This window comes from Trachypithecus francoisi, unplaced genomic scaffold (assembly GCF_009764315.1).
Source record: "Trachypithecus francoisi isolate TF-2019V2 unplaced genomic scaffold, Tfra_2.0 Lachesis_group1, whole genome shotgun sequence".
NCBI lineage: Eukaryota > Metazoa > Chordata > Mammalia > Primates > Cercopithecidae > Trachypithecus > Trachypithecus francoisi.
This window is the reverse complement of record NW_022681454.1, coordinates 150091674-150103853: the sequence shown is the minus strand read 5'-3', so window position 1 is coordinate 150103853 and position 12180 is coordinate 150091674. Positions and strand designations below refer to the sequence as shown.

General features: G+C 42.6%; 1 protein-coding gene across 5 annotated transcripts in view; it reads right to left on the bottom strand.

The window, feature by feature from the left end:
- The window catches only part of TRIM2 (tripartite motif containing 2), a 136808-nt gene that overhangs the window by 55787 nt on the left and 68841 nt on the right, over window positions 1–12180 (bottom strand). For all 5 annotated transcript variants that reach the window (XM_033215510.1, XM_033215511.1, XM_033215514.1 and 2 more), the window contains exon 3: window positions 6991–7228. In XM_033215510.1, coding sequence (XP_033071401.1) covers window positions 6991–7228 — 238 coding nt within the window. The remainder of the gene's footprint in view (window positions 1–6990; window positions 7229–12180) is intronic.

Genomic DNA, 12180 nt, shown 5'->3' with positions numbered 1-12180 from the left:
AAGACTTTGTCTCTAAAAAAAATTTAAAAAAATAAAAATCATTAAAAACAAAACAAAACAAAAACAAAAGAAAAGGCCAGGCTTGGTGCCTCACACCTGTAATCCCAGCACTCTGGGAAGCTGAGGCAGGCAGACTGCTTGAGCCCAGGAATTTGAGACCAGTCTGGGTGACAGAGTGAGATTCTGTCTCAAAACAAACAAACAAACAAACAAACAAAATGGATGAAATATTAAATTTTATGTGATGTGAATTTTATTTTTTATCTTGTATTTATGTATTTATTCACTTTTGTAGAGACAGGGTCTCACTTTGTTACCCAGGCATGTCTCAAACTCCTGGCCTCAAGTGATCCTCCTGCCTTGGCCTCCCAAAGTGAGCCACCAAGCCCAGCCTGAATTTTACTTCAGAAACGAACAAACAAAAATTGATCACAGCTTTGAAGAGATAGCAGCAGACCTGGGTTATTATTTCTAGTTCAATATCTTAAGTGTGTCTTGGGAAGCCAAGGCCCTGAAATGATTTTGAAGTATCAACAGCTAGTCATTCTCAAAGGCTTGTGCTTGGATTCTGACAGCTTTGGTTCAAGCTGAGAGCTAATTGTGTGGGGCCTGTAATTCTGCTGAGCTCATCCATTTCATCCACCTCCAGTGAGATGATGCTGGTGCGGCCTGGGGTGGGTGGGCAGGCCAAAAGCCAGGATGAGCTTGTCGTTGATGGATAGTTACCGCTTCTGTTCACCAGAAGAGATTGGAGGGATCCTATGCATTCCTAACATGCAAAAAGGAGGGTCAGGGCCTTGCAGCCAACCCTGAGGCTTCTTAAGGGCACTGACAGTTGATCCTGATATGGAAGCGGAAACTTGTTAGTGGAAGTGGAAACTTGTTAGCGGCAGGGCAGTCTTAACAAGGACCTCTCCTTTGCACCTTTGACACCATTGATAGTCAGGTGCCTAAGCACCTGTTAGACCTGTTAAACCAATAACAGGGTTTAATGATCATTTGTGTTCCAGGGACCATGAGGCATGAGCTCAAGTGTCTGCTTTAAGTGCAAAGAACCTGTTAGATCACTGGCCATTATTCTTCTTTTTCTTTTGTATTTGAACAATGCCACCATGGCAGTTTAATTAGAAGACAGATAGTGTCACAGCACTTGAAGTTGATGACAGGCTTTCATTCACCCTTGCTAATCAGCATCAGACTGTGGGGATGGTAGCACCCTGCTTTATTGTTAATGACTTGATTTTATTAACCTTCAGATGCTTGGATTGTTTTTAAAGATCTACTCACAGCAACTAACTGCAGCAATTTATCTGGAACATTGCATGCATTTGGCTTGAATAATGAAGACTTCTGTTTCAAAACAGCAGCAATGAACTTCTACAATCTATAATCAAACAATAGAATTATTTAAGGCACATGCTGCTAATTTTCCAAGCATTCTTGCCCCCTAATGTTGCACATTTAGATTATTTCCAATTTTTGATCTTTATCCTCCGCTCTAGCTATTTCCTTAGAAATATTTCCACTGATGGAATTACTGGATTAAAAAATGAGAGGTTGTGTAAAATACTCATTATATTTTGTCAAATTGACATAAACTTTCTGAAGAGCAATTTACCCTTCCACCCACAGCATATGAAAACGTCTCACCATACATACCCTCAAGAGCACTGGTTACTACCTTTTAAAAAATGTGTAGTTAATTTGAGAAGAATTGATTATTTGTGAAGCTTGACATTTTTCCATATATGATTTTTAGGCATTTATATATCCTCTGTGGATTTTCTGAGTTCTTTGCTCATTTTCTTTTATGATGCTCATATTTTTCTTAATTTGTAAGTGTTTTTACATATTAAGAATTTGCAGGCCGGGCGGGTGGCTCACGCCTGTAATCCCAGCACTTTGGGAGGCCAAGGCAGGCGGATCACGAGGTCAGGAGATTGAGACCATCCTGGCTAACACGGTGAAACCCCGTCTCTACTAAAAATACAAAAACTTAGCCAAGCATTGTGGCGGGCATCTGTAGTCCCAGCTACTCGGGAGGCTGAGGCAGGAGAATGACGTGAACCCAAGAGGTGGAGCTTGCAGTGAGCCAAGATCATGCCACTGCACTCCAGCCTAGGCAACAGAGAGAGACTCTGTCTCAAAAAAAAAAAAGAAAAAAAAAGAATTTTCTGGCGGGCTGGACATAGTGGCTCATGCCTGTAATCCTAGCACTTTTGGGAGGTCCCTTGAGGTGGAAGGATCCCTTGAGGCCAGGAGTTTGCAACCAGCCTGGGCAACATAAGACCTTGTCTCAACAAAAACTTAAAGAATTAGACAGGCATGGTAGCATGCGCCTGTAGTCCCAGCTAGTCTGGAGGCTGAGGCAGTGGTATCACTTGAGCCCTGGAGTTGGAGGTCACAGTGAACCATGATAGATAGTGCCACTGCACTCTAGCCTTGGTGACAAAGTGAGACTCAGCCAAAAAAAAAAGGAATTTGCCGGGGTATTTTATTTAATAATTTTACAGCTAGTGTCATAAATTAAGCTACTAATGATTTTCTTTTTGTTCTATCTTCATTAAGTTTTGGTATCAGGGTTATAAGCATATCACAAATTATCACAAATGAAATGGGAGACCTTTCTAGCTTTTCCTAAAATACAGAAATATATATACTATGTATTTAATAAACAGACTATACTATGTATAGATATTTCTGTTCTTTTCTTTCTTTGTGTATGTTCCATATGTTTATTTTATTACTCTTTTCCTAACTTGAGTTGAATTCTTTTTTGGGGGGTTGTGGGGGTAGAGGCAGGGTCTTGCTTTGTCACCCAAGCAGGAGTACTTTGGCACGATCACAGCTCATTGCTGCCTCGACCTTCTGGGCTCAAGCAATCCTCCTGCCCACCCCCCAACCTTTTTTTTTTTTTTTTTTTTTTTGAGACAGAGTCTCACTCTGTTGCCCATGCTGGAGTGCAGTGGCATGATCTTGGCTCACTGCAATCTCTGCCTCCCAGGTTGAAACAATTCTCCTGCCTCAGCCTCCCGAGTAGCTGTGACTACAGGCATGTGCCACCACACCCAGCTAATTTTTGTATTTTTAGTAGAGACGGGGTTTTAACATGTTGGCCAGGCTGGTCTTAAACTCCTGACCTCAGGTGATCCACCCATCTTGGCCTCCCAAAGTGCTGAGATTACACGTATGAGCCACCGTGCTCGGCCTCATGTTTTGATTTTTTTGGTAGAGATGAGGACTCACTATGTTGCCCAGGCTGGAATTCTTTTTAAAAGGAAAATACTTAAACCTATAAAATTTCCTGGGTAGAGATTTGACCCTGCACATTTGATAGAAAAAGTTTCCACTTCCAATATTTTGTAAATAGTCCAGTTTTCTATTATTTTCTCTGATTAAATAATTACTAACTTTTAAAGGAGATTTGTTTTTTCCCCATAAACATGTGTTACTAACATAATTCTAGTGCATTGTAGGGCAGGAACTTGATTTACACAATGGGAAAATATAGTGATATTTTCTTTGTGACCTAGTATAAGATTAATTTTAGTTGCTGAAGTTCTCACGATCTTAATAGCTTAGCTTAACAGACTTTAGCACATGCCTTTTTATTTGTGGGAGGCAGATTCTTGAGTCAAAGAGTACTCTTTTCTCTGAAATTCACACTCTCTTCTCTGGGCCCATTGATGCTATTCTAGTTCCACCTCTTATCTCTCATCTGGACAATTCAGTAAACTCATAATTGGTTTCCCAGCCTTTAGTGTCTTCCACCCCATTCCTCCAAAATGTCAATAAAGTACCTATCTCCTGTTCGGAAGGCTTTGATGCTTTTGCAATTTAAGAAATTGACATCAAGGCCGGGCGCGGTGGCTCAAGCCTGTAATCCCAGCACTTTGGGAGGCCGAGACGGGCGGATCACGAGGTCAGAAGATCGAGACCATCCTGGCTGACATGGTGAAACCCCGTCTCTACTAAAAATACAAAAAACTAGCCGGGCGAGGTGGCGGGCGCCTGTAGTCCCAGCTACTTGGGAGGCTGAGGCAGGAGAATGGCGTGAACCCAGGAGGCGGAGCTTGCAGTGAGCTGAGATCCAGCCACTGCACTCCAGCCCGGCGACAGAGCGAGACTCCGTCTCAAAAAAAAAAAAAAAAAAAGAAATTGACATCAAACATGTTCTTAATGACATTCACAGCTCATCCCAATCTCTCCCCATCTTTCTTTTCAGGCCCACCTGTGCCTCATCCTCACCTCCCCTGTCTCCATGTTCTAGTTGCTTCCTTGAGCTACAAGCTGTTGCCTGAATTTCATGACATTCTCACTTTACTTATGGAGGTAACATTTATTTATTTTTTCTTAATTTTTGTTTTTGAGACAGGTTGGCAATCATGGCTCACTGCAGCCTCAACATCTGGGCCCACAGGATCCTCCTACCTCAGCCTCTAAGTAGCTGGGACTACAGGTGCACCCCCCTCATGCCCAGCTGATTTTTGTATTTTTGGTAGAGGTGGGGTTTTGCCATGTTGCCCAGCCTGGTCTCAAACTCCTGGGCTCAAGCAATTGGCTTGCCTCAGCCTCCCAAAGTGCTGGAATTACAGGCATGAGCCACCATGTCTGGCCCTTAGAAACATCAGGAGACCTACTATAGGCACTGGCGTAAATTTGGGATGTGAAGGGGCTGTCATGTAGAATGAGAAATAATGACAGTCAGAAATATTAGCTCGGCCGGGCACAGTGGCACACACCTATAATTTCAGCACTTTGGGAAGCCAAGGCAGGTGAATCACTTGAGCCCAGGAATTTGAGACCAGCCTATGCAACATAGTGAAACCCTGTCTCTACAGAAACTACAAAAATTAGCTGGGTGTGGTGGCATGCAGCTGTAGTCCCAGATACTGGGGCAGAGGACGGGACTGAGGTGGGAGCATCGCTTAAGCCAGGAAGATGAGGCTTCAGTGAGCCATGAACGTGTTGCTGCAGCCTGGATGACAGATGGAGACCCCGTCTCAGAAACAAAAACTGAAAAACCCATAAAAAACAAAACAACCTAATGTTTCGAAGACTTTACTCCTCTATCAAGTCACGTCTCCCGAAAGTCTCATTTTAAGGCGCACTCTTACACCTGATAGAAATACCTTCCCAGAACTAGTACTTACAGTGCAAGCTCCAGGCAAAGACAGCCTCAGCATTCACTAAGTACCAGTGTGAGAAGCGGTCATGAGGAAAATACTCAAACTGCTTTCAAAGGCAGCATTTAAAAGTTCTTTTTACAAAATTTACACGATCAATTTCCCTTGGTGTACAATGCATGGAAAACTGATAGTTATTAATAGCCTGGTGTGCTTTCAATTAAATCGTTACAGGTATCCTTCTCTTGTTTTGGCTACCAGAAAGCTGAGGATGCTGTTTCCTCCAGGGCTAGCTTTTACGATATGCCCAGCAAGCTTTGTGACTTAAACTGTTCCAGCCTCAGTTTCTTCATCTATAAAGTGAAAGTAACTAACAACTACGTTGCAGAGGGGGGTTTAAGGAGCCAAATACGGTGTCTGGCAAATTTGTTTAACAAATATGTATTGACTTCTATGTATAAGACACTGCGCTCAGTGCTAGGGGTCTAATGACAGGTCCTTGCCCTCCCCGAGCTCACATTCTAGAGGGAAAGCCAGGACTAATAAGTACACAAATACACAGTTGATGGCAGGCAGACTACAGTGAGCACCAGGGAGGAAAGAAAGAAGGGACATGATGGAGGGCAACCAGCTATAAGAGGCGACATGTGTTAGATGGTACAGGTGGAAAAGACTGCTGTGTGCAGGAGAAATTTGCAGTGAGACTTCAAGGAAGAGAATGAGCTTGCCACATAAAGACGGAACAAAGAGCAACCCAGGCAGAAGGAACAGAACAGCCAGGCCCTGAGGAGGGAAACCATTTGGCAGGTTCTAGGAGGCTGATGAGGCTCCAGCACAGCGTGCAGAGAGAATGCTGGGAGATGAGGTAAATAAACAGTAGTGTGGCTAATAAGAATTGCTTTGCTCTAACGACTGCTTGCTTGTCTTAGTGGTTTTATTATACCTGGGCCTTCTGTTTTAAGCAGTTTCAAATACTTTTGAAGTGACCAATATACAAATGAGCTGAATATAAAGTCATTAATTAAAAAATTTTAAAGTTGATATTTATCAAGATGTTACTATATGATTTACATGACTTGAAAATTTAATTCTTCCAATATTCTATATTGTAAATACTATTATTACTTTTTTTTAACTGATAAGGAAATGAGACACAGAGAGTTTAATAAACTTGCCAAAGCTGGCACAGGGAATAAGTTTAAGGGCAGGATTTGAATTAGGCAGCCTGACTCCAAAGCCAATGTCCTTAGACACTACACAATTCTGCCTCTTCAGGTTACATAGCTATTGTGAATCAGTTACTTGAAGGTACACACAGGTCCTCCTGAGCTTCTAACTGTTATTGTACTCACTAGTAGCAGGAAATATGTTTGGAATTCATAATCTATAATCTACTACCAGGGATTCACATAGCTTCAAATTCTATCTATTAATAAGGAATAAGGTCTCATGTAGCATGAGAAAATATCCCTCCCAAGAAAAATAAAGAACTCTAATTAACATTTTAATAATCATTCGCAACTTGCAGAACTTATCCATTGTTAAATCTGTATCCATAATTTATTACACAGATGTTTATGTAGGTCAAAGTATGCCCAGCTTGCAAATAGCTACTGGTTTGCTCTCCTGGGGATACCAACAATATGTGTGAAGGAGACACAGTGGAGATTGATTTTGTTATTTAAATAGTTCTGGTCAAAGAAAGGGAGCAGGTAAAGTTGTCTGAGGGCTGGTAAAATCTTTTTTAATTACTCGTTTTTCCAGATGGAGTTCTGTTTCAATGTGTAATCTCTGATGTGCCCAAAGCCTCCCCAAGGCCACAGTAGTCATGCTCCCGGGCAGTATCTGCCATCTGACCACTTACATTCCCATCGTGGTTTGGGCAAGAGAGAGGCTTTCCCGCAGCCACAGCAGTGACTGTCTCCAGGATGGAAGACTCCTCAGCGTTGCTGCCTGGAGTTCGCTGCAGCACGTCCATCAGGTTCGTGATGAAGAAATTGTTCTGGAGCGCAGCCACCCCTTTCTCGGGCAGGATGGAGGTCTGGCGGCACACTGGGCAGGAGAGGGTTAAACTGTGGGCGGGAATGTAGTTCTGCAGGCACCTGTTGCAGAAGTAGAGGTGGAGGGACACTTAGCACAGTGCAAAACCACCACTTCTCACAGATACATGTTCTCAGTGACTACACAAGGTATTTGGCAGAAACTCCCATCCCAGTCTCCTTTACTAGAAAAATAATATTTCAGAAACCAACAGGTAAGCTGTACTCACACTAATCAGGCAAATGATTATGCTCAAGGAAAAAAAAAAAATGTCATTGGCCTTTGTAGTGTTTTCCAGAGCCTTGGCACATAAAGTGTGGTCCAGGGATGAGCATCCTCAGCCTCCCTGGGGGATGCATTTGGTAAAAATGCAGAATCTTAGACCCCATCGGACACTGGCTGAGTCAGCTCCCCATGTGATTTGCATACATGTTAAAGTTTGAGAAGCACTGGCTCACAATATCTAGCAGTGGGCTCACAAATGTATGGACTTTGAAAATGGAAGAAACACATCAAATATTTTTGTTAGCAATGAAATTCTTCTTACATACAAAATCATAATGAGATATGAAAAACACATCAAAGTGGAAAGATTTCCTTGAAGCAAGGATGGGACACCCAGAGTCAGAGCCACACCATCTCTTCTCCTTGTCTCTACTCAACAGGTATCAACTTAACTCATTTAGTTAAAGAAGTGTGTCACTAATAATGACTCATTGAATTCAAAGTACTTCCAATGCTGCTCATTGAATTCAAAGTACTTCCAAAGAGCCTATGAGGTCATTACTGTTACGATTCCTTGAGACACATGATGAAACAGACAGAGACAGGCCGGGGTACTTGTCCAAGATACTTAGCTGGCCGGGGGCAGAGTACGAATTCAAACACAGGCAGTTTGGCACCATAATCTTAAGCTTTCAATAATCAGACTGTACAATTTTTCCAGTACCTAGCCAAACAATTCAAAACACACCAACCTAGCCCCATTCCCCTTATTTTGCAGATGAATAGACCTGACATCAAAGACATTCATTGATCTTCTCTATGTCACAGAGTTAGCTAGCCCTGAACCAATACCAGACATGAACAGCTTTTGCTAAGGTCATTAATGACGCCTGAATCCAGCAGATGTTTTTCAATTTCATCTTACTAGATTTCTGGGAAGTATCATTAAGCTTGACTATTGCTCTGCTCACCTTCCTTTTTATTGAAAAATTTCTCTTCCCTTGACTTTATGACGCCACACTCACAAGGTTCTCCTGTCTGCTCTATCTTTTCTGAGTCAGTACAGTTTTGAGTTAATCAAGTTTCCATTCATCATGAGACCTCTTCTCTTTCTGGAATATTATATTCACATCACATGTGTGGCTACAAGCATGAGGCTCCCACAATTATATTTCTTCCCACAGACATCTCCTTTGAGCCCCATTAGCTGACTTCTTGACATCTTTTCTTAGATGTCTTGCAGGTCCTAAAACTCAACATGAACAAAACCAAACCCAAGATCTGCTCCCAGACTGTATCCTCTCCCATTCTTGATGAATAGCACCTCCATCCATTTATTTAAACAAACCAGAAACTAGGAGTCATTCTTAAAACAGTAACTCCCTTACTGTTCTTCATTTTCCATATCCAACCCACCACCAAAGCATGTCAATGCCTACATATCTTTCTAACTTCTCCAGTTCTCTTCATCCCCTGCTATATTACCATCCTTGTACCCTCTAACACTTCTCCACATTGCAACCAGAGTGACCTTCTCAAAATTCAAAGTTAGTCATTTAAATCTCCCTCCCACACCATCTGAGATGAAAGCCCTGCCATGGTTTCCACTTCCACTGCTCTTACAACAAAGACAAAAATACGTACATGGTAACACAGATTACACATCTCATATGGCCTACAACCTGCATATTTTCTGTGTCTTCCCCTCATTTGCTGCATACCAGCCACAGTGGGCTTATTTAAGTTCTTCCCCAGTGTTGAATAACCCTCTCACTGTAGCACCTCTCACTCACGCAACCTCCCACTATAGCACCTTTGCACATACCTCAAATGCTATTCACTCCCCTTTGCTTAATTTTTACTCATCATTGGGGTTTCTGCATGATCATCACTTCTGCAAGGAAGCCTTCCCTGATTAGGGCAAATTCCTCTATTACTCTTTTTTTTTTTTGAGACGGAGTCTCGCTCTGTCGCCCAGGCTGGAGTGCAGTGGCCGGATCTCAGCTCACTGCAAGCTCTGCCTGCTGGGTTCACGCCATTCTCCTGCCTCAGCCTCCTGAGTAGCTGGGACTACAGGCACCCGCCACCTTGCCCGGCTAGTTTTTTTGTATTTTTTTTTAGTAGAGACAGGGTTTCACCAGGTTAGCCAGGATGGTCTCGATCTCCTGACCTCATGATCCACCCGTCTCGGCCTCCCAAAGTGCTGGGATTACAGGCTTAAGCCACTGTGCCTGGCCAAATTCCTCTATTATATTGTTTCCTGTGTACTTCTCGTGTACAGCACCTGTCACTGGTTTAATTTCACATTAGTCTGAGCAATTAGGGGGTTAATGACTGGCTCCTCCACTAGGCTGTGAGTTCCAAAGGGCCAGCAGCTGTGTCTGGCTTTGCTCTCCTTCAAGCCCGTTGATGCTGTTTTGGAAGATGTGGGATAAAAGAGTGACTGTAAGGTGCTCACTGAGTAGCCAGTGTGAATGTCCAGCAGAGGCTGAACATGGGGGTCCTAAAGCTCAATCTCCCGACAGTGAGACAAGCTGTAAAGTTTTGTCTCAGCATAAACAAAAATTTCCCCACCGGGCGCAGTGACTCATTCCTGTAATCCTTGCACTTTGGGAGGCCGACGTGGGCAGATCATGAGGTCAAGAGATCGAGACCATCCTGGCCAACATAGTTAAACCCTGTATCTACTAAAAATACAAAAATTAGCTGGGCATGGTTGCGCATGCCTGTAGTCCCAGCTACTCGAAGGCTGAGGCAGGAGAATCACTTGAACCCAGGAGGTGGAAGTTGCGGTGAGCTGAGATCGTGCCACTGCACTCCGGCCTGGTGACAGAGCAAGACTCTGTCTCAAAAATTTTAAGGAAAGGCCGGGAGCGGTGGCTCAAGCCTGTAATCCCAGCACTTTGGGAGGCCGAGACGGGCGGATCACAAGGTCAGGAGATCGAGACCATCCTGGCTAACACGGTGAAACCCCGTCTCTACTAAAAAATACAAAAAACTAGCCGGGCGAGGTAGTGGGCGCCTGTAGTCCCAGCTACTCGGGAGGCTGAGGCAGGAGAATGGCGTGAATCCGGGAGACGGAGCTTGCAGTGAGCTGAGATCCGGCCACTGCACTCCAGCCCGGGCAACACAGCAAGACTCCGTCTCAAAAAAAAAAAAAAAAAAAAAAAAAAAAAAAAATTTTAAGGAAAGTCGCCAGCACTTTCAACACCTTCAAACAGAAATCTTCTCGGCTGGACGCAGTGGCTCACACCTATAAGCCCAACACTTTGTGAGGCCGAGGCAGTTGGATTGCTTGAGCTCAAGAGTTTGAGACCAGCCTGGGCAACATGGAGAAGCCCTGTCTCTATAGTCAGGCATGGTGGTGTGCACCTGTGGTCCCAACTACTCAAGAAGGTGAGGTGGGAAGATCTCTGGAGCCTGGGAAATTGAGGCTGCAGTGAACTGTGATTCTGCACTGCACTCTAGACTGGCTGACAGAGTGAGATCCTGTCTCAAAATAAATAAATAAATAATTACTAAATAAAATAAAAAATAAAAGAAGAGGAAATCATCTCAACATGCATGAGGCTGGAACAATTTTAACACAGAGCATTCTGTAAGGACTTGCTGTAGCAGGATCTCACAAATCTCCACCACTAGCTATTGGATGGAGAGTGGGAGTAGGTTGGGCTAGAACCCTGAAGAAGATAGCAGGGGCAGACCTAGGGCAGCCAAAGTGTTGCTTCTCACCTGTCAGGGTGAGGAAGTAGGACCCAAACAATAGATAGGCTGGACACTGAATCCTGGGATATGGGGCAATTCTGCCAAGCTCAGACTGAGTGGCTCTGAACGCACTTCTATAGACAGTGTCTGCCAAGCTATGCTGACTGCCGTACGTCAGGAAACCATCTTATCATGTGTGCCCAGGGACACATGAACGATTACCTGGTATTCATGTTTTAGGTGTACCCATTAAGGGGATGGAGGAATCACGCTCTAATTATTTTGGAATATGAATTACTAAGCACTTAAGCCAAAGTATAACATGAATAAAATAAAAAGTGCTCTATATACCACCACTAAAACAAACGAAAACCCATATACACAAGCACACGCACACACACAAAACCCCACACAACCCCAAACAAACAAAAAGCCACAACTGCTAGTAACAAATCTACCTTCTCCTTCCATCCATCACCACCATGAAGGATATGGTTATTCTTTTGCAATTGAACCTTGCAAAGTAAATCAACTCAAAAAATGGTCAGTCAGATAATAAAGACATGTTAAATCAGATATTTGTGTAACCAGCATAGATTTGAAGCCATTTGAAATACTGATTTCCAGTTCTATCATAGGAAGTAAAGTATTTTCAGTATGTATATTAAATAATGATAAAAATGTATTTAACAAAATGCTATAAAACATAATTACCATATTTATTTTTAAGAAAGTTATATAACTTCACTAGGGAAATATTTATAAGTAAGATAAACTAATTACTAACAAACTTATACTTACATGGTAAGTTAAACATGGGGTAAAAGTATATTTTGATAACTGATTAATGCCCCTCTCCAAAAACAAATACTCTATCAAGAAGATAAATAAGGAAGTCTGTTTTCACATATAGCAAATTACATAGTCAGGTAATTTATTTAATATATATATATTTTTTCTTTATCTAAAACATCATAGCGTTCAAATGTGACATTAGTATGTGTCTGAAGAATCTTTGGAAAATAAGCTATACCCTTTGAAGTAACCACTCATATATGCAGATGTTCTATCTGATTTGTTATAT